This window comes from Protopterus annectens, chromosome 2.part0 (assembly GCF_019279795.1).
Source record: "Protopterus annectens isolate FY-2018-M chromosome 2.part0, PAN1.0, whole genome shotgun sequence".
Taxonomy (NCBI): Eukaryota; Metazoa; Chordata; order Ceratodontiformes; family Protopteridae; genus Protopterus; species Protopterus annectens.
In genome coordinates this window covers 593366477-593389197 of record NC_056728.1, presented here as the reverse complement: position 1 = coordinate 593389197, position 22721 = coordinate 593366477, and the positions used below count along the sequence as shown (strand labels likewise).

Genomic DNA, 22721 nt, shown 5'->3' with positions numbered 1-22721 from the left:
AAAATGCAGACTGTAGGGGCTGCGAAAGTGCCTCACTAGCTACCACTGGGCTGACTACCAATTTCACCGGCGCGCAGTCAGCAGCTTTAACCCTAGGCCTGTCGCAGTAATTGTCCTTGCGTTTCCTAGTTATATCCTAAGTTGGGAGACCAGAAGACGACACACCAACTAACTTAGGCCAGACTCCAAAATGCTTATATAAAATCTTAGCACTACAGCGTATGGTACGCGGGTTGAAGGAAGCACAGAGATCACAGTTAGGGATGTCCTGCTCAAGGCCCAAACAAGTTACACAACAGGAATGGAAATCACGGTGCAAAATCTGTTTTCCACAGGCAAGACAGTTATTAACTTTATCTGACATTCGTTAAAGCAAGAAAAAAAAAGGGTCCCCAACGGGGTACTTATCTGAGGGCGTCTTCAACTTGGTAGTCGGAATGCAGAAAGAAGGTAACTGGCCGACTGGCACTAGTGCGAATTGCATCTGCTTCGGGCTCCACGGCAAGAGAGACTGATGAAATGGCATCGGCTGCATCCCTTTATACCCGTTCTGACATTAGTTTACAGCAGACGGCAGCCAATGTCATATACCAAAGACTCTGGTATTGAGGCTGGCTGAGGGCTACTGGGAGCCGGATAACCCATATGTTAGGGCTGCAACAGTGAAACACTAACATCAGGTGGATACAGCCATTAGTAAGAAATACGACAACTGATGAAGTTCACTGCACATTAGAAAATGACAGTAAATTAGGAAAATGGTACAGAAAAAAAAACATTAAGGAATCGTACTGTATAGCTGACTATTTTAAATACCACCATTCAAAAATCGAATCGGCATCCTCCACTTTGGAGGCTTGTGCGCATGACTTTTATCACCACAAGATGAAACAAAAAAGTGATTATAAAGGCAATCTGACATGGTGGCCTCTTAGATGAATAATAGTTGCAGCAGTTTAACAGTGGTAAATAAAAAATATTTGTTTTATTCAATTGTAACTTATATTTTACATAATTTGCTTACATAATTTGCTGGGACAATGAAAATTCTAAGAAGGCATTTTAACAAGTGAGCACAAGTCCTTAACAGACAAAAGTGAGACAAGACTGCCTTCACTGTTCACATAGTGTTTTATCAAGAGGTTTGACACTGTACACCACCTCTTGGGTGGTCATCCTCATCCTCATGGTAGGCTTCTCCTTTGTAGTGCTTTCTATCATGTGAATGGTCAAACTCCATCATTTCAACTTGCTCCATTTCATCAGCCATTTCTACGTCTTTTCTTTTTGGCAAGAACTGTTCCAGTAAGTTTAGTTGGTCTGCAGACAAGAAACCATTTTCTGGAAAATTGACCTAAAATTCAAAATATAAACAAACCCATCTAAATCATAATATGGTGAGAATTTGTAATGTGGCAAAGCATGAAAGCCATATTTACAGTGTCTATAGTACCAAACAGTGCCAGATAAAACAGCACTTTAAACTACTCCAGGGCAACATACTTTTGAAACGAGCCAGGCAAAGGGAGCAATAGAAAGCAAAATAATTTCTGCATGAAACTAGCACAGCTGCTATCAAGTGACTGGTTAAAACTATGGGACAAGTGTCATGAGTGCTATACTAGGAGTCCTGCTTCATCTTGAGAGAGTGTGTGTGTGGGGGTAATTCATTAAAAAAAAAAAACAAACAAAAAAAAAAAACAAGACAATTTACCAGGCACACTGATTAGGATAAGCTTTGAATAGATTTTTGCCTACTGTTCTCTGCAGTAAAAAAACTAAATGTAAGTCACCAACTTATCATAATTGCAGACATGCAAGTGTGGTTGCTATTGCAGTCATAACCTCAGAAATCCCTGCTGCAAACGAAGCCCTGCATCCAGCCAGTGTGTGTCAGACTACATTTCTCTCTGTAAGCAGATCTTGTGTCTCTCACCCCTGCCACACCCACACTAGCCTTATGTCTCTAATCCCCCGACAGATGTTTCCACATCAGTCATAGCCTGCTTTAGGCACCAGAGAACCTTGCAGTCGCTGGGGGCAGCCACAGCAAGTTATCTTAATATTTTGTAATACGCCTGTCACGCTAACAAAAGCTAGTACAGCAATCCTGTATACTTAATAAACGAGGTGGGTAATAACTTTTACCTGCATCTCATTTAAAATTCAAAGGTATCACTAGTTACAGTACCAATGTTTTATCAAATAAGCTTCACAATTCCATTAAATATTTTACTGCTAACACAGTGCTCTCACTTTACTGGTGGACATTGTCCACTAAATCCAAAAACACAGCAAGCATTAGGTACCTGGAATACTTGTGGCTGCAAGGGGGCCCTCAATTATCCTGGACTATGTGGGGGTCCCACAAAATCCACTGCTGTTTGAGGAAAATACAGTTTTGTACCTACCATAAATGTAGATGTCCGACAGGTATGCATCTGCAGTCATCACATATGGGTTGTCCTGCCTCAGGCAGCCCTTCGGTCGGCCGGATTCCAAAGTCTGGCGTCGGCTGATGTCGCACTTTCCCCGACGTCAGAGCGCCTGGGGTATAAAAGCATCAGCCGACGCCATCTTCCTCAGTTTTTATTGCCCCAGATGCCAGGTGCCCTCTAAGGAAGGCTAAATTTGGAGAGATGCATTACAAATTCCAAACATGCACAGTAATATAAAAACAAATACACCATAATAGATAACCCCAGCTAGCTATAAGAGGGGTAAGTACCCAAGAAATACCACAGAGGGGAAGGAGGGAGGGTAAACCTGAATGCAGATGCATACCTATCGGACATCTACTTTTATGGTAGGTACAAAACTGTACTATGTCCTTCAAGGATGCATCTGCAGTCATCACATATGGGTAGAATACCATAGCCAATCTGGGGGTGGAGGATCTATGTAAAGGATGGTGTAGCTAAAATGCCCTGCAGGACTGCCGTAGCAAAGCCTGCTCTGGATCTGGAATATAAAGGTAAATTGTAATGCTTGGAAAATGTATGCACGGAGCTCCATGTAGCAGCTTCTAAAATGTCCTTGGTAGCCACCCCTCTTAAGAAGGCTGTGGAGGTGGCTGTGGCTCTGGTGGAATGAGGTCTAATGTTAGCTGGCACAGTACAAAAACAAATGCAAATCCCTATCCATTAGTTTGGAAATTGCTTTTCCTTGTGCACCAGCAGCATATGCTACCAACAGCTGGTCAGTTTTTCTGTAGCTTTTAGTTCTGTCCAAGTAGTAGCGCAGCTGTCTGTGTATGTCCAGGGTGTGCAGAAGTTTCTCCCCTTTGTTTTGTGGATTTGGAAAGAAGGTAGGCAGGTGAATAGCTTGGTTTAATGAGACCCTGGATACCACCTTTGGCATAAATGAAGGATTGGTTCTCAATGAGACTCTGTCCTGATGAAAAATAAGAAATGGCTGTACTGCCATGAGGGCCTGTAACTCAGATACTCTTCTTGCTGAGGTTATGGCCAGAAGGAAGGCGGTCTTCCAAGACAGGAACTGTAGTTCTGCAGATGCTGCTGGTTCAAAAGGAGGCAGAGTTAGTTTTTCCAACACGAAGTTAAGGTCCCAAGCAGGCACTGGAGGTTTCCTTGGAGGATTGATGTTTTTAATTCCTCTTAGAAACTGTCTTAGGAGAGGATGAGAAAAGACAGGTGGATCAGTATTGTACTCTGCTGAAATTGCTGAAGCATGAATTTTAATGGAAGAGTAAGACAGGCCATTGTGGAACATTTCCGCCAAGTATTCCAGGATATGTGCCATGTTCATCACTGTCGCACCTAGGCCCTTTGTGGTGCTCCAAGTGTGAAATCTTTTCCATTTTGCTGAATATGCCTTTCTTGTGGAAGGCCGGCGAGCTTCCATGATGATATCCTTCACTTTCTTGGAGATCTTATCCTGAGGAGGAGTCAAGGTATTTTCCAGGCTGTTAGTTGCAAGGTTTTCAGGTTGGAATGCAGAATTTTGTAATTGTGCTGTGTCAGGAGAAGTGGTCATTGAGGAAGAGGCCATGGTTTCGTGCGTGACATGCTCTTTAACAGTGGGTACCAGTGCTGTCTTGGCCAGTCCGGAGCTATCAGAATCACTTTTGGCTGCTCTGTCCTGATCTTCAGTAAGACCTTGGTCATTAATGGAAGAGGTGGAAATGCATACACTGTTAAGAGTTCTCCAGCTGAAAGATAGGGTGTCCACTTTCCATGCTTGTGGGTGGTATGTCCTTGAGCAGAATTTCTTCAGCTGACGATTGTGGGGGGAGGCAAAAAGATCTATGTCTGGCCTTCCCCAGGATTGTGTTATCTGTAGGAAGATGTCTGGGTGCAGCATCCATTCGTGTGCATCCATGATATTTCTGCTTAAGCTGTCCGCCAGTATATTGTCTTTTCCTGGTACAAACTGGGATTGCAGTTCTATATTGAGTTTCAAGGAAAGTTCCCATAGATTCATTACCAGTCTGCAAAGAGGGTAGGAATGGGTGCCTCCTTGCTTGTTTATGTACCGCATAACTGTGGTGTTGTCTGTCCTTATTAGCAGGTGGCCTTAATGCAGAAAGAGTTTGAAGGCCTCGATTGCATGTATCACTGTCAGCATTTCCTTTTGGTTTATGTGCATGCGTAGCTCCTTTTGTGACCATAGTCCTTGAATACATCTGCCCTCCATGTGTGCTCCCCAACCGTGGTCTGAAGCGTCCGTTGTAACGGTTTGGCTGGCTATTGGCTTGCTGTAGGGCAGACCCCTGTTTGACTGGCTTACTTGAGCCCACCACAGAAATTCCTTTTGGAGGCATGGAATGAGTGGGATTAATGTTTTTAAGCTGTGACTGTGTCGAGTCCATAAACTCCTAAGGTACCATTGTAGTTTCCTCATATGCAGCCTTGCTTGTGGGATCAGAAGAATGCAAGATGCCATGTAACCCAGGGCCTGCAGGATTTTCCTTGCAGTTAGCTGAGTTGGTCTTGTCAGATTCTTGAAGTAATCCGGTAGTTGTCTTTGTTTTTCTTCTGTGAGAAAAGCCATTTGGGTGGTTGTGTCTAGATCCGCACCCAGAAAAGTTATTCTTTGGGATGGAACAAATCTTGATTTGTGAATGCTGACTGTATATCCCAAGGCCTGCAGTAGGCTGTTGGCATAATTCAAGCCCTTTATCAAAGTTTGTTGGCTGTCCGCTTGTATAAGGCAGTCGTCCAGATATGGGTATATTTGAATCCCCTGAAGTCTGCAGTGTGCAATTACTGATGGCCAGGCATTTCGTGAATACTCTGGGCGCAATAGATAAGCCAAAGGGCAATGCTGAGAATTGATAATGCTCTGAACCTGCAAGAAATCTGAGGTGTCTTCTGCAACTTTGTCTGATAGGGACATGCAGGTATGCCTCCTTGAGGTCTAGAGTCACCAGCCAAGATCCCTTGCCCAGCATGGGAAGGAGTTGCTGTAGAGTCAGCATTTTGTATTTTGGCACAATGAGATAAGTATTCAGTGCGGACAAGTCGAGAATAGGCCTCCATTGATTTTCTTTTCTTGGAACAAGGAATAGTCTGGAATAAAATCCTTGGCCTTGTTCTGAAAGAGGAACCTTTTCTATAGCTTTCATTTGCATTAAGTTGGAGATTTGTTTCAAAGCCTCTGCCCTTTGATGTAGTGGCAGGTCTGGCATGCCTTTTCTTTTTGGCAATGTGTGAAAATGGAACCTGTATCCTTTGTCTATTATTTGCAGTGTCCATTTGTTGTAATACTGTGCCAATTTTCTGAGAATAAAGAAAGCTTTCCGCCCAAAGGTGCTTCTAATTGAGCCCTGGTTGGCGGAGTCAAAGCAAAGTCATTGAGTCTGTCCTTGTGCAGCAGTTGTAGGTCCTGCACTACCTCTCTGGTTGGGAGGCTGCCATTGACGTCCTGTAGGAGCCTCTAGCTTGCCCTCTACCTCTGGCACGCCTGTGCTTGCCTCTCTGAAATCTTTCTGTGTCCGGAAAGGACCAGTTCTTGGTAGGCATTTCTGCTGAATCTTGGAGGTTGGACTTGTAGAAAATCTTTGACTGTTTGTACAGATTTTGCCTTTTCCTCAAATTTCTTTAAGACCTCCTGAGCAGTGGAGCCAAATAACTTTTGCTTTTCCAGTGGAGCATCCAGAAGCTTAGCTTTAACATGGTCTGGCAGAGACTGTTTCTTCAGCCAAGCATGCCTACGCCTACGTATGACTGCACCTGTCATAGCTGACCTACATGAAACTTCCAATGCATCATAAACCACACTGCAAGAAGTGGTTGCTAACCTGCTGGGAGTTATGTACCAGATCCTGAAGTGATATGCGATCTAGGGGTTCAGGTGAAGACAGTTTCTTATGCAATTCATCTAACAAATACTCTTGGTACTGTATCATATGAAATTGACAATTTAATGCCCTCATAGAAAGAGTAGCAGAAGTATACACTTTTTTACCCCATCTCTCTAAAGCCCTGGACTCCCTTTCAGAGGGGAGTGGATTTTTAGCAGTGGCAGCTGCAACCCATTTAGGGCCCTGGGAAATGGTTTCTGGATCAGCAGAGTGGGCCTTATAAAGGAAAAGATGCGAGTCCGGGACCCTGTAGTACCTATCGGGTTTGACAGGGGCCGGAGGAAGTGTGTCAGGGGTTATGCTAGACTCAGAGTACACATCATCAATGACATTCAAAACAGGAGGAATAGCCAAAGGTCTATGCTGAGGTAAATGCAGAAAAGTTCTTTTTCCTGGAATCAGAGAATTCCTGGCCCTGCCATTTGAAATGCTCTCTCATAGTGTGAAGGGTCTCCCCGAAGGATAGTTCTTCAAGAGGGGAGGCTGAGGGGATAGATTCCTCTGCATCAGAATCCTCGTAGGCCGAAAAAGCCTCCTCCTGGTAGTCCGAGAGAGCAGAGCCATCAGAGGCCTCCCCTGAGGAGTGTGGATCAGTGGGCTCAACCCTGGGCCTTTTGTCTAGAGGAGGTTGAGAGCCCCTGTCTGGATGGGGTTGAGAGCCCCTAATTAGGGAAATAAGGTCCTCTGCTAAAGTTAGAATCTGTGAACTTGCAGTGGGCCCCTGAGGAATAACCCTGGGAAGCATAGCTTTAGTGTGTATAGCAGCTTTAGCCCTGGTGAATGCCTTTATGGACATGGATGCAGGAGGCCTAGCTGCACCACGTGCTGGTGTAGTTTTGTCTAGAGGAATGGTGTCGGAAGTTTCCAAGACACCGGTTTATGAAGGAAATTCAATAACAGACTCAGCAGGGGCCTCCGGGGCCGAGGTTGTCGGTTGAGCGGTTTCGGGGTCGGAAGTACCAAGGACTCTGTTTCAGCCGAGACCGAGACACTCGTGGTAGGCCTGGCCGTGGTTTCAGCCGAAACCGCGGCCCACGTGTGTCGGTCCATGTCCTTCCATTTCTTTGTTAAATGTGAAGTCTGGGTCTCTGACGGCATATTGTATGAAAAACTAGCCCCCAAAAATTCCTCTGCAAACTCCGCCCAACGTCTAAGAGTGCGTCGGTTGAAGGAAGCACAGGCTGAACAGGCCGAGACGTCGTGGTCTGGGCCTAGGCAGGGGAGGCAGTAAGAGTGGAAATCCTTATGAGGTATTTGTTTCCCACAAGTTAAGCAATTATTAACTTTATCTGACATCGGCTGAGGCAAGAAAGAGTCCCCAACGGGGTACTTAGCTTTTGAAGTCTTCGGTTAGCTGAATTACAGGAGCTGGCCGACCGGCACTTGAACTGCTTCTGCTTCGGGCACCACACGGCAAGAAAGACTGGGGAAGATGGCGTCGGCTGATGCTTTTATACCCCAAGCGCTCTGACGTCGGGGAAAGGGCGACATCAGCCGACGCCAGACCCAGACTTTGGAATCCGGCCGACCGAAGGGCTGCCTGAGGCAGGACAACCCATATGTGATGACTGCAGATGCATCCTTGAAGGACATAATGTGCATTTCCTGATTATGCTCCAACTGCAGGGCTGTGATACGACCTTGTTTGGATAAAGCTGATAATGAACATAAGCAAGGTTAAGCACTGGAGAGATAAGGGGGCAAAGAGAAACTAATCTGCAAACCTTGGATTTTTTTGGAAGAGCTGATACTTTCAATCTTCAAGGATTATTGTTTTTCTTTCAGGGAGTTTTATAATACTGGTAGAAAGGAAACTCGTGTAAAATCTTTACCACAACCATAGATGTCCTTCTCTTCCATGTTGTAGTATTCACTAGTGGGGTTTACCCTTCTTCCCATCAGCTTGTTCGGCCAGGTTTCCAAAGCTTTTTCAGTCTCTGTTGGTGTGGACGTCTGATGTGTAGGCTGGTACGTGGGCCATAAAAGTAACATCTGCACGCACCAGTCCTCAGAACCAAGAAGCCCCAGACGGAGCCAGTCCTGATAGCATAGCCTGTGTAGGAGTCGAGGAGAACAAGTGCAAGGAGAACAGGGGGATGGAGGGAGGGAAGGAATACTGCAACAGAGAAAAAACATCTATGGTTATGGTAAGATTTTACAGAACTTTCCTATGTCCTATTCCAATGTTGCAGTATTCACTAGTGGAAAAGTACAAAAGTTCACTGCTGTCTGGGTGGTGGTCTGGATGAGGACTCCAGGAACCATGCAGGATAGTCGTGGTAAATCCTGCTCTTGTCCTGGAGATGTGGTTCAACTTGTGTCTGGTGAATGTGTGCACAGATGACCAAGTAGCAGCTTCCAGAATGGAGTTAGTGTCTAGACCTTTAAAGAAGGCTCCAGAGGAAGCCATGGCCCTTGTGGAATGGTTCTGATGTTGCCCATTAGAGCCATTCCATGGTGAGTAACAAAATGAGATTGCCCTAGCAACCCAAGAAGAAACGGATGTCCATCGTGCATACATCTGCAGTCATAACAGATGGGTTATCCTGCCGTCAGGCAGGTCCTCGGTCGGCCGAATTCCAAAGTCTAGGTCCAGTGTCGGTTGTCGTCACTTCTTCCCTGACATCAGTGCAGCAGGGGTATAAAAGAGGCAGCAGACGCCATTTTCTTCAGTCTTTCTTGCCGCGTGGGGCCCGAAGCAGCAGCAGTTCGCAAATGCCGGTCGGCCAGCTCCTGAAATTTACGAAAGTATTTCAGCCGAAGTCTTCTTGAAAGCCAAGTACCCCCTGTTGGGGAAACGTTTCTTGCCTCAGACCGATGTCAAAGTTAATAATTGTATTTCATGTGGGAAGCAAATACCGCATAACGATTTCCACTCTTTCTGAATACCTTGCTCAGGCCCAGACCACGACGTCTCGGTCTGCCGTTTTTGTGCTAGATTCAACATATTAAGCGTCGGGCGGAGTTCACCCTTCACTTTTTTGGCAAAAAATGTAATTGTATTATGTCGGCGGATACTCAGACTCTAGTTTTGAGCAAAAAAACGCAAAAATAAGGGCCGACATACGAGGTCCGCACCACCTACTGAAACCACGCTAAGGCAGACTACCAGTTCTCCGGTACTCAGCGAAGCGCCTACGCAGCCCCCGAGTACCGATGACAATGCATTACCGGTGTCTTCAGTACCAGAGGTCGCAGGCTCCTCGGCCCCCATTCCTACTACAGATACCGATGCCACTCCTGGCGGGGAACTCAGAATTTAGACAGGCCTGCCAAAGAACAAGGTCAAGGGTTTTATTCCAGACTATTCCTGGTACCAAGGAAAGACAAAGTTTGGAGACCTATCTTAGACCTATCCATCCTAAACACATATCTACAGGTGCCAAAATTCAAGATGCTCACATTACAGCAGCTTCTTCCCATGCTGGGCAAGGAGTCTTGGCTGGTAACATTGGACCTCAAGGAGGCATACCTGCATGTCCCTATCAGACAAGATTGCAGAAGATACCTCAGATTTTTTGCAGGTTCAACCCATTACCAATTCTCTGCATTGCCCTTTGGAATCTACCCATATCTGATCCAAGCGGACAGCAAAGACATACTACTGCAGCACCTGGCGTTTGTAATAAAACTGTTGAATTTCCTGGGATATACAGTCAACAAAAAGAAATCAAAACTAATACCCTCTCAACAAATAATTTTCCTGGGTGCCAGCTTGGATAGAACCACCCAGATGGCCTACCTCACGCCAAACAAGCAAGGGCAACTGTCTCAATACTTCAGAAAAATGGCAACTTACACCAGGCTAACTGCAAGGAAAGTCCTGCAGGCTCTGGGATTCATGGCATCTTGCATCCTACTAATCCCATGTGCAAAGCTGCATATGAGGAAACTTCAATGGCACCTAAAAAACTTATGGTCTCAACACAGCCACAGCTTGGAAGCAATTTTACCACTCATTTCATGCCTTCAAAAGGAATTTATGTGGTGGGCTCAAGCTTGCCAAAGAAACACAGGTCTTCCTTTCTGTGTACCTCAAGCAACTCAATCACAACAGATGCCTCAGACTACGCCTGGGGAGCACACATGACAGATCAGTGCATTCAGGGAAAATGGACCCGAAAAGAGAAGCACCTTCACATCAACCAAAAGGAAATGCTAGCCGTGCAAAAGGCTATTATGACCTTCAAAAGACCTACTGCATCCAGGCCAGCTATTGATAAGGACAGACAACACCACAGTGATGTGGTACATAAACAAACTGGGGGGGGGGGGGGGACTCATTCATACCCCCTGTGCAGGCAAGCCATGACCCTATGGAACACAGCATTGGATTTGCAAATTCAACTACAGGCACAATTCCTGCAAGGGAAGGAAAGCACACTGGCAGACAACCTAAGCAGAAATATGACAGATCCACACGAATGGAAGTTGCATCCTCAAGTTTTCACAAACTTAACTCAGGCATGGGGGCAACCAGACATAGATCTCTTTGCTACCCACAGAAATTGCCAGTTGAAAAAATTTTGTTCAAGGACCTATCATCTACAGGCCTGGAAAGTGGACGCACTTTCCTTCAATTGGGCAACATTGACAGTCTATGCCTTCCCACCCCTTCCTCTGCTGCCCAAAGTTCTATTAAAAGCCAGAGCAGAGAGGCCGAAAATGATTCTCATTGCTCCAGACTGGCCAAGACAACACTGGTATCCGCTCCTGAAGAGCCTGACACATTCCCCACCATGCATCCTACCTCTAGTCCCTCTTCTGTTGTCCCAGCACAACTACAAAACTCTCCACAGCCATCTCAAAACTCTAAATCTAGCTGCATGGAGAATTCCTTGATTTCCCAACAATTTCTCCTCTCCAAGGAGGTGCAGGATGTCATCTTGGAGGCCAGAAGACCTTCTACTAGAAAGGCCTACTCCGCCAAATGGAAACGATTTTGTGCCTGGAATCAAGAAAAGGGACACAATCCTTGGGTAATAAATATGCCTCAAATTTTACAGTACCTAGCTGAGATGTTAAACAATGGACTTTCCTTCTCCTCCATCAAGATCCACGCTTCAGCCATTTCTGCACAATACAACACAGATCCTCCTTTATTCTCTCATCCTCTCTTAAGAGCCCCAAGGAAACCACCAGTCCCTGCTTGGGACCTCAACTTCGTATTGGAAAAGCTGACCCTTCCTCCCTTCGAGCCAGCTTCTTCTTCATAGTTACAGTACTTGTCAGGAAAACAGCCTTTCTTCTAGCTATCACCTCAGCTCGCAGGGTTTCGGAGCTACAGGCCCTCATGGCTGTGCAACCATTCATCATTTTCCATCAGGACAGAGTTTCCTTACGAACCAACCCTACCTTTATGCCAAAGGTAGTATCCAGTGTAGCTTTTAATCAGACTATCCACTTAACTACCTTTTATCCTAATCCACAAAACAAAAGGGGAAAGACTACTACATTCCTTGGACATTCACAGACAACTTCGCTACTATTTGGACAGGACAAAGCCATTCAGGAAATCTAAGCAACTGTGTCCTATGCTGCAGGTGCTCAAGGAAAGACTATTTCCAAACAGACCATTTCAAAATGGATAGCCCACTGCATACGCTTCTGTTACTCATTTCATGGAAAAATTGTGCCTGCATGCATCAGATCCCACTCCACCAGAGCCACAGCTACCTCTGCAGCCTTCCTCAGGGGGGTCGTTACCAAGGACATTTTGGAAGCAGCCACCTGGAGTTCAGTGCACACTTTCTCCAAGCACCATCACCTCCCACTATACTCAAAATCTAGAGCGGGCTTTGCCACAGCAGTCCTGCAGGGGATCCTAGCCCCTTCCTAGTTCCACTTAGTGCCTACCACCCTTACTTAGCTTTGGGATTCTACCCATCTGTTATGACTGCGGCTGTATGCACGATGAACATAGTACAGTTTTGTACCTACCATAAATGTAGATGTTAGAGTGCTCATACAGCTGCAGTCCAGGTTTCCCCCCTCCATCCCCTCTTAGGACAGGACTTATAACAAACACTTTTCATATAACCTTTTGGGGGTATTCTTTTATGGTGTATTTGCTTGCAACTACCGTTTTTGATTTATCAACATTGCATCTTTGCATAACATTATGTTTGCCTTCCTTCTGGGGGCACCTGACATCGGGGGCAAGAAAAGCTGAAGAAAATGGCGTTGGCTGCCTCTTTTATACCCCTGTCGCACTGACGTCAGGGAAGAAGTGACAACAACCGACGCCGGACCTAGACTTTGGAATTCAGCCGACCGAAGACCCGCCTGACGGCAGGATAACCCATCTGTTATTGACTGCAGCTGTATGAGCACTCTAACATCTACATTTATGGTAGGTACAAAACTGTACTTTTGCTTCCCTATAGCTTTCCCCAGAGCCCTGGGGTGGAAGGAAAAACAGCTGGTCTGATTTGCGTATAGGTTTGGTCTTATGCAAGTAGAAACGGAGTTGCCTGTGTAAATCCAGGGAGTGAGGGACTCCCTGGATGTACAGGGAGTGAGGGACTCTCTCACGGTCTCCCGAAGGGTTAGGACAGAAGGCGGGCAGGTGAACAGCTTGATTAAGGAAGAATTCATTAACCACCTAGGAGGTGAAGAAGTGATTAATCTTGAGGGTGACCATGTCCATATGGAAAACTAGGAAGGGTGGAGTAGACACGAGGGCTTGGAGATCAGATACCCTCCTGGCTGATGTTAAAACTACTAGCAATACTGTTTTCCAAATGCAAAATTTCAAGTCAGCCTTAACAGCTGGTTCAAAGGGTGGCAGAGTGAGTTTCTCCAGCACATAATTAAGATCCCAGGGAGGAGTTGGTTTCCTAGGAGGGTCTTGGGTGTAAAACACCTTTTAGGAATATTTTGGCTGGAAGCAAGTAGGAGCTCCATAGGCAGGCAGACAGACAGAAATAGCTGACAGATGTGCTTTTAAAGAGGAGTAAGACAATCTGTCTTTAGCAGTTCACACAGGTGAGAGAATAAGAGGCAGGTCACTGCCCAGCAGCTCCATCTTATCTGACACCAGATATGATTTCCTTGTGTTTGATTTCATGGCTTCCCGCAGGAAAGAGCGCACGTCCTAGTTATATAGAGGTCTGAAAGGAATCGGAATCCTATCAGCCAAAGGGAGAGGTGTAGGAATCTCCACTGTGGGTGAATCTGTGTTCCCTGCTGCTGTGCGACTAGATCCACTGAGGGGGGTAACTTGTGGTGATTGCTCTTGCATAGATGGAGTACGGAGAAAGTACAGTTGTGTACACTTACCATAAATGTAGATGTTAAAGTGTATTTTACTGTTGCAGTCATCACATTTGGGTTATCCTGCCAAGGGTAGCGCTCAGTCGGCCCGAATACCTGAGACTTAGTATTTCTGAGTCCGTTGCTGTCGCTCCGTGACAGATGTCAGGTCGTCAGTGGTATAATATCAGGCAGCTGACACCCATTACATCAGTTTTTCTTGCTCTGTCAGGAGCCCCCAAAATAGGGAGCTATGCTATGGTGGAAGAACACCAGTAGAAAGTAAATACCAAAAATTCCCTGTAGGGAGAGAAGGAGAGAGACCAAGGGGATGGAGGGGGGGTGGGGCAGGACTGCAACAGTGAATACACCCTAACATCTACATTAATGGTAAGAGTATACAACTGTACTATGTTCTTGTTTCACTGTTGCAGTCATCACATTTGGGTTGTTTCCCAAAGATGAAGAAAAGGATGGAGGCAGTCAAGAAGACTGGGGGCTGGCTAGGATGCCCTGCAAGACTGCAGTGGCAAAGCCTGCCCTGGATTTGGAGAAGATAGGCAGATGGTAATGCTTGGTGACGGTATGAACAGAGGTCCATGTTGCAGCCTCCAGGATGTCCCTGGTGGGGACCCCTCTGACAAAAGCTGCAGAGGTGGAGGTTGCCTTGGTGGAATGCGTCCTGACCCCCTTTGGGGGCTGTTTCCCATGCAGTTTATAGCAGAAATGGATGCAGTGTGCTATTCATTTCGAGTTTTTTGCTTGGGTATGACCTTACCCTCTGCCCCTGCTGCAAAGCTGACTAGCAACTAATCAGTTTTTCTAAAAGATTTAGCCCTGTCCGGATAGAATCTGAGCTGTCTGTGCATATCTAGAGTGCAGAATCATTTCCCCCTTGTTTTGTGGGTTCGGGAAAAACATGGGCAAATGAATGGATTGGTTGAGATCCACACTGGACACTTTAGGCATGAAGAAATGGTTAGTCCAGAGACAGACCCTAACAGCATAGAAAATTAAGGGCTCTACAGCCATGAGTGCTTGAAGCTCTGATACTCTTCTAGCTGAAGTGATGGCCAGAAGCAAGGCCATCTTCCAAGAGAGGAATTTTAACTCTGCTGAAGCTGCAGGTTCAAAGTGGGATAAGGGTGAGCTTTTCCAACACAATGTCCCAAGTTGGGACAGCAGCTCTTCTAGGTGGCCTTATGTCATTACCCCTCTTAAGAACTGTTTGATAAGAGGGTGTGAGAAGAGACTGCTCTGTGCTGTAATGAGCAGCAACGGCAGAGGCATGACTTAATAGAACAGAAGGATAGACCCCGGTGCAGTAGGTCTGCTAGGTAATCCAGGATGAGAGGTAGGGAGGGTAGTGCTGTTCCGGCTCCTTTAGCCTGGATCCAGGTGCATTGTAGGTACCATTGTAGTTTCCTTATATGCAGTCTGGCATACGGAATGAGTAGAATGCAGGAGGCCATGAACCCTAGAGCTTGCAGGATTTTCCTTGCGGATAACTGGGTTCTGGTGGCTAGTTGAGAGAAGTAGCCTGTCAGGTACACTTGTTTTTCTGGAGTAAGGAATGCCATCTGGGGTGATATGTCCAGGCTTGCTCCCAGAAATACAATTTTTTGTGTGGGGACTAGTTTTGATTTCTTTTCGTTTATAGTATACCCCAGGGAGGGAAAGTCCTTTATAAAGGTCAGGTGCTGTAACAGCTTTTCCCGTCTGCCTGCCTGAATCAGGCAATCGTTTAAATAGGAGTAAATTTGAATATTTGTCTGCAAAAAGCAATGGCTGGAGCCAGGCATTTTGTGAAAACTCTGGGAGCAGTGGATAAGCCAAAGGAAGTGCAGAGAACTGATGATGCAAATAGCCTGCCTTGAAGTGTAGGTATCTTCTACAAGATTCCCCGATTGGGATATGCAGGTAAGTTTCTTTTAAATCTACAGCTGCCAACCAGGCATCTTTGCCTAGCATAGGAAGTAACTGGTGAAGAATCAGCATCTTGAATTTTGGAATGCCCAGGAAGGTGTTTAGAGTAGACAGGTCCAGAATTGGACGCCAAGATTAGTCTTTTCTGGGTACCAGGAAAAGCCTGGAATAGAAACCTTGTCCTTTTCCTCTTCTGGTACCGGGTGAATAGACCCCAAGTTTAAGAGGGAAAGTACTTGTTTCTGAGCCTCTGCCCACTGATTTGGGGGCAGGTCTGGCCACCCGTTTGGTGTTGGCAACGTGTGGAAATGAAATCTGTATCCCTGGGACACTATTTAAAACCCATTTGTACAGGGTTATGAGTTCCCAGTTTTTTGCATGAAGAGCAATCTTTCCCCCAAAGGGGCGAATGAAAGTTAAGTGTTTGGCAAGTTTAAAGGAAAGTCATTGAGACTGTTTACCATAGAGGGGTGTCTCGTTATTTCCAGATTTGGAAGTGGATGCCCCCCCACTGCTTAGTTCCGAGAGTCCCTTGGGACTGAAACCTGGTGCTTTTGGTGTGTCTGGGTTTGGCTGGAGTGGATCTGGAAGACGCGCGAAAGGACCAATTCTTAGTAGGCCAGTGCCTACTAAATCTTGGAGGTTAAATCTTTTGCAGTTTGCATAGATTTAGCATGATCTTCCATCTTTTTTTAGAACTTCTTCAGCCTTATTGCCAAACAGGCGGTCCTGATTTAAAGGAGCATCCAACAATTTTGCTTTAACATGATCAGGCAGAGATTGCTCCTTAAGCCAAGCATACCTTCTAAGTACAGACCCAGTAACCGCAGCCCTGCAAGAGGCCTCTAAAGAATCAAAACCACATTGCAAAGTATGTTTTCCAACTTGTTCAGCAGAATGCAATAAATCCTGTAAGTCTATTTTCCACGCAGTCAGAAATCAACATAATTTTCTGTTTAAGCAGTCCCATAATATGCTGTTGATATTTTAGCATATGAAATTGGCAGTTTAAAGTCCTGACTGCCAAAACTGCAGAAGTATAAACCTTTTTATCCCCATCTATCCAGCGCCCTGGAGTCTCTATCAGAAGGGGTAGGATTTTTAGCAGCAGAAGCCTTAATGCCCTTGGGCCCCTGAGAAATGGTTTCCGGATCAGCAACAGGATTTTTGAAAAGGAACTTGTGGGGCTCAGGAACCCTGTAATATCTGTCAGGTTTACTAGGAGCCGGAGTCAGGGAATCAGGGGCCATACTGGATTCTGAAAACACATAATCAACAATGTCTAGTACAGGAGGTATAGCCAAAGGACTATGCTGAGGTAGAAGGAGGAAATCCCTAAGCCTCTTTTTAGATTCAGAAAATTCCTGACTTTCCCAGTGGAAATGCTCCCCTAAGGTAGGTAAAGTTTCCCCAAAAGAAAAGTCCTCAGGGGGAAGCAGAGGGAATGGAATCCTCTCATCAGAATCCTCATAAGTAGGCATGGACAAATCCAGGTCAATGGAAGAATTAGAAGAAACAGAGTCCTGATCAGAAGATTCATAGTCAAGCTCAGTCCTAGGCCTCTTAGAAAGGGGGGGGGGGGGGGTTTGACTACCCCTGATTAGAGTAAGATCTTCAGCCATTTTGATAATTTGTTTTTTTAGGCATAGAGGCCTGAACATGTGGCCTGGGTGTTGTTTATTTAGACATAGACTGAGATTTAGGCCTTAGAATAGAAGGTGGAGTCTGTTTAATATGCAAGTCTGTAGGCCTGAAAACCTCAGAAGCCTGCACAGCGGCTCCGGACCCATCTAAGGTAGAGACATCCGTGGGTTCAATAGGTGAAGCATCTCCCGGCATACAAGACTCCGAATGGGTCTCAGTAGAGGCCTGCGAGTCAGAAGTAGTGGGTATCAGGGGCTGCGAAAACGCCTCCTTGAGTACCAGCAAACTGGCAACTGGCTTAGAAGTGTCGTCGGCAGTTTTGGACCTCAATAGCCTGTCTTTGTGTTTTTTCGGAATTTCGGTAATCGGATGGCTAACTGACATCATTTCTGAATAATTAAACAGAGAACCGAAATATTTAGAGGCAAAAATGTACCGACGATAGATAGTGCACTGATTACATAAAGCACAAAACTGACAGCAAGGTATGTCGTGGTCAGGGCCTAGGCAAGGAATACAGTACAAAGGAAAATCTTTGCGGTATTTGCTTCCCACAAGTAATGCAATTAACTTTTACTGACATCGGTAAGGAGCAAGAAAAAAAAGTTTCCCCAACAGGGTACTTGGCTTTAAGTTGAAGACTTCGGTTCATAAACTCAAACGAAAATTTCAGGAGTCTGCCGACCAGCACTTGCGAACTGCTTCCCGCTTCGGGCACTGCACGGTAAGACTGATGTAATGGCGTCGGCTGCATGTTTTATACCTCTGACGTCATGGAAGAAGGGACAGCAACCGACGCAGGAACCAATACTTTGTTAATCAGGCCGACTGAGGGCAACCTGCCAGCAGATTACCCAAATGTAAGGATTGCAACAGTGAAACATGAAGAACATCGGCAGAAGCGCCCATCTGTGAAGCTGGTTCCACCCAGCGTCCGATATCCAGCGTGACGGACGTCGGTTCCTCTGTCAAGCTAACAGTGGCTACAAGCTGGGAATATGCAGAAGGAGGCACGGTGAAAGTGGACAGCTTTACGGGCTTGGCCCTCTTCCTAGATGATTTGGATGGGGCATCGGTAGCAGCTCCTATTCCGAGAGCAATCTACCTAAGACATGGGTTTTCGAGATGCAGGTTGAGAGCCTGAAGTCGACGACTAACGGTCTTAGAGACGAACGACTTACAAACGACACGGTTTTTATAATAGAGTGATCCCTTCCCAAACAAAAGAGACACTGGTTGTGGGCATCTTTGTGGGGAATCTGGTGACCACAGATGCACTTACTCTTACCGGACATTAACAGACTATATCGTACCAGCCTACACGTCAGACGTCTGACACACTAACAGGGACTGAAAAAGGTTTGGAAACCTGGCCGAACAAGCTGATGGAAGAATGGTAAACCCCACTACTGAATACTGCAACATTGGAATAGAAGGACATCACCAGATACTATAAAGTACAGCTTAGCCAGCCTGAATACCAGAGTCTTGGTTTTCTGCGTCAGATGCTGTCTCTTCTTCCATGACGTCAGGGGTATAAAACATGCAGCCGACCCAACTACATCAGTTTTTCTTGCCCCAGCTATCAGGTGCCCCCACAATGGGAAGCAATTACATGTTATGGTACACCGCCATCAAAACAGCAAATACACCAGAAAGCTTAAATACACCAAACAAGAAGGAAATGTAGAGCCAAGAGAAGTCAGGAGGCTGCAGGGAAGGTAACCAGGACTGCAACAGTGAATGCACTCGAAAATCTACATTTAAGGCAAGTGTACACAAATGTACTATGTTCTTTGTGTTTCACTGTTGCAGTCATCACATTTGGGTTGATTCACAAAGCTAAGCAAGGGAGGAGAAAGTTGGAGAGCATTAGGGCCAGCTATTAAGGTCTGCAAGACTGCAGTGGCAAAACCAGCTCTGGATTTAGAAAAAAATAGGCATGTGGTAATGCTTGGTGAAAGTATGTACACAGCTCCGGGTAGCAGCTTCTAGGATGTCGCCGGTAGGGACTATTCTGAGAAAGGCTGTTGAGGTAGATGCAGCCCTGGTGGAATGTGATCTATCCCCAGTGGGGTAGGTTTTCCATGGTGCTTATAGCAGAAATTAATGCAATGGGCTATCCATTTAGAAAAGGTTTGCTTTGAAATGGCCTTCCCCTCTGCCCCTGCAGCAAAGCCAACTAGCAGCTGTTCAGATTTTCTGAGAGGCTTAGTCCTGTCCAAATAAAATCCAAGTTGTCTGTGCACGTCCAAGAGAGTGCAGTATTCGTTCTCCTTTGCTTTATGGATTAGGGAAAAAAGTAGGCAAATGAATGGACTGATTTAGGGCCACACTAGACACCACCTTGGGCATAAAGGAAGGACTGGTCCTGAGGGAAACCCTGTCTGCATGGAAGATAAGAAGTTATGTTCTTACCATAATGTTCCATGTTAGTTGTCTTCTCGCCTTCTTTCTTGCTGGATGGGTTCGGAGCCGATCCTCGGCTCCGACTCGGCCTATACTATAGCTCGAGAGCTATTTTTACCGGCTTGAGGCAGCCCTATAACCCACAATACCATGCGCTAACTCCCCAGATCTCGTTTGGAAGCCAAGACATGGTATAAATATAATATCATAATATCATAATCCTCATTTGCAAGTACGGGCTTCCTGGTAGTAACATTAAGGATACGGGGAAACCGTAACATGTTATATCTCCAGAAATGGAAGGACTCTGAGACCTCAAGTCTATCCAGGCTAGGGGGCAGGAGGGAGGGAGGGATGCAAGAAAGAAGGCGAGAAAAAGACAACCAACATGGAACGTTATGGTAAGAACATAACTTCTTAATGTTAAGTTGTCATTCTCGCCTTCATTCTTGCTTAATGGGACAGTGTCCCTAGCATCTTAGTCCTGGGTGGCTCAATGGAACAGACTCCCGAGTACAGCGGAACCAAAGTCAGCTCTATTTCTGGAGGCTATATCAAGTTTGTAATGGGCAATAAAGGTATGTTTGGAAGCCCATGTAGCTGCTGCACATATGGCATCTAGTGGTAACCTTGCTTGAAATGCCATTGATGTTGACAGTGCCCTGGTTGAATGAGCCTTGGGCCTAGACGGAAGTTGCCTGTGTCTCAACTCATAGATAAAGGTAATAATAGAGGTCAACCATCTGGAAAGAGTAACCTTCGATACCGGAAGCCCTTTCTTTCCTGCAGCATAAGAGAGAAAAAGCTGGTCTGACTGAGTGGTTTTGTCCGGTCTAGATAATACCGTAATTGGCGATGAACATCTAATGAATGTAATTTCTGTTCAGCCCTGTTGGCATAGTCTGGGAAGAAGACAGGCAAGTCAATGGAGTGGTTCAGATTTGCTTCAGAGGACACTTTCGGTAGGAAGGAAGGGTTTGTTCTGAAAGTTACCCTGCCTTTGTGAAAGACCAAATAAGGGGGACAGACAGACGAAGTTTGAAGTTCCGATACCCTTCTGGCAGATGTTATGGCTACTAAAAACAGTTTTCCAAGAAAGAAACTTGAGGGAGTAAGAAGCTGCAGGTTCAAAAGGAGGCAGAATCAATGAGGTTAGAACTAAATTCAAATCCCATTGTGGAGGTGGATCTTTAACTGGAGGTCTAAGCAAAAAGATGCCCTTGAAGGCTTTACAGAGTTTGTGGGACATAATATTTGCTTCTGAGAGCCGAACATGAAAATTAGTAATGGCCGCCAATTGTACCCCGATGGTGGCCGACTATGACCCTGAATGAAAAAGCTCGGCCAGAAAGTCTAGAACCTTATGAATGGGTGCATGGAAAGGATCTAGGGACCTAGTTTGTGCCCAATGCGAAAAAAGCTTCCATTTACTCGCATACGTCTTCCTAGTATTGGACTTGTGGGAAGCCAGAATGTTATCACGAACAGGAGAAATAAGGGGAAGCCTGGCTATGGCTGGAAGTGGAGCAACCAAGCTGTGAGGTTGAGGGAATGAAGAGACTGATGCAGCTTGCCCGTGAGATGGGTCAACAGATCTGGAAGGGGTTCCAGATGCCAAGGCTGTTCCAGTAGGTAACTGTGCAGGAAAGGAAACCATACTTGTCGAGGCCAAAACGGGGCGATGAGGATCATTTTGGATCTCAATGCAGTTGCTTTCTGAATTAATTGCGGGATCAATGGCAAGGGAGGAAAGGCATATAGAAGACCCCGGGGCCAACCGTGAACAAGAGCGTCTCTGGGGGGATGGCCTGGTAGAGGAAAGAGTGTGAAGAAGTAGAGGCACTTGCTGTTTTGAAGAGTTGCGAAAAGATCGCAGCAAGGCTGGCCTCACTTCTGAAATATTCTGTCTGCTACCACTTGATTAAGAGACCACTCGTGAGGCATGAGGATAGTTCTGCTCAATCTGTCCGCTATGACGTTGGACTTCCCGGGGATGTGCGTTGCTATCAGAAACCGTTGAGAGGAAATCGGCCATTGCCAAAGTCCGAGTGCTTCTCGACATAGGGGGTAGGACTTTGTTCCGCCCTGCTTGTTTATGTACCACACCACAGACATTGTCCATTTGAATTGCTATAGTCCCTGTAGGAAGAGAGCTCTGAAGGGCTTGCAACGTCAAAAGCACCGCCCTCATCTCCAGGACATTTATGTGCAGGTGGTTTTCTGATTGTTGCCATGTGCCCTGGACCGTCCTGCCCTGACAATGCCCCCCCCACCCGATCAGGGAGGCATCCGTTGTCACTGTGGCAACTGGGGGGGGGGGGGGGGGGAGACAAAGGGTCTGCCCTGAAAAAGCTGAAAGGAAACCATCCACCAGGAGAGGTGATTCTTGCAAGATGGGGTTATCAAAATGTTGTGAGTCATTGGTAGCTGTTGAAAGGACCACTGAGATAACAGCATCCACTGAAGGAGCCTCATGTGGAAGCGGGCTAATGGGAGTAGAAGAATCGCCGCTGCCATGAGGCCTAACGCTTTCAATACTAGCTTGACTTGAACTCGGTTGGGCTGAAACAGGGACTGAACATTCCGCCTTATGTCTGTCACTCTGAGGTGGTAATGTTGCAGACATTTCTGTGGTGTTTAATACGGCGCCTATAAAGTTTAAACATTGACAAGGCGACAAGGACGACTTTGCAAAATTTATAGAAATACCTAGACTGTTGCAAAGTTGAATAGTGTAATCCCTGGCCATTATAAGATGCTGCTTGCTGGTAGCGGAAATGAGCCAGTCGTCTAGATATGGAAACACCTGGTATCCTTTTCGTCTCAGGTGAGCCATGACCACTGCCAAGCATTCGAACACCCGGGGGGCTGTGGTGAGACCAAAGGGCAAGGTTCTGAATTGATAATGACTGGCTCCCAGCCGGAAGCGGAGAAACCTCCTGGAGCGCCTGTGTATCTTTATAGGATAGTACGCGTCCTGGAGGTCTAAGGAGCACATCCAGTTGTCTCTGCCCAAAAAGGGTAGAATGGACTGCAGGGTTACCATCCGAAATTTTGTTTTTTGTACAGAGTTGTTCAATCTGCTGAGGTCCAAAAAGAATCTGGAGTAGATTCCGGATCCTAGCTGATCTGCTGGGACTGCCTGGATGACCCCCCCCCCAAC

At 46.1% G+C, this 22721-nt stretch overlaps 1 protein-coding gene across 2 annotated transcripts in view; it reads right to left on the bottom strand.

Annotated features, from left to right (window-relative positions):
* Positions 1-955: 955 nt before the first annotated feature.
* DNAJA1 (DnaJ heat shock protein family (Hsp40) member A1) overlaps positions 956-22721 on the bottom strand; it is a 163548-nt gene continuing 141782 nt past the window's right edge. For both annotated transcript variants that reach the window (XM_044060970.1, XM_044060971.1), the window contains exon 9: positions 956-1354. In XM_044060970.1, coding sequence (XP_043916905.1) covers positions 1136-1354 — 219 coding nt within the window. In that variant the 3' untranslated portion in view covers positions 956-1135. The remainder of the gene's footprint in view (positions 1355-22721) is intronic.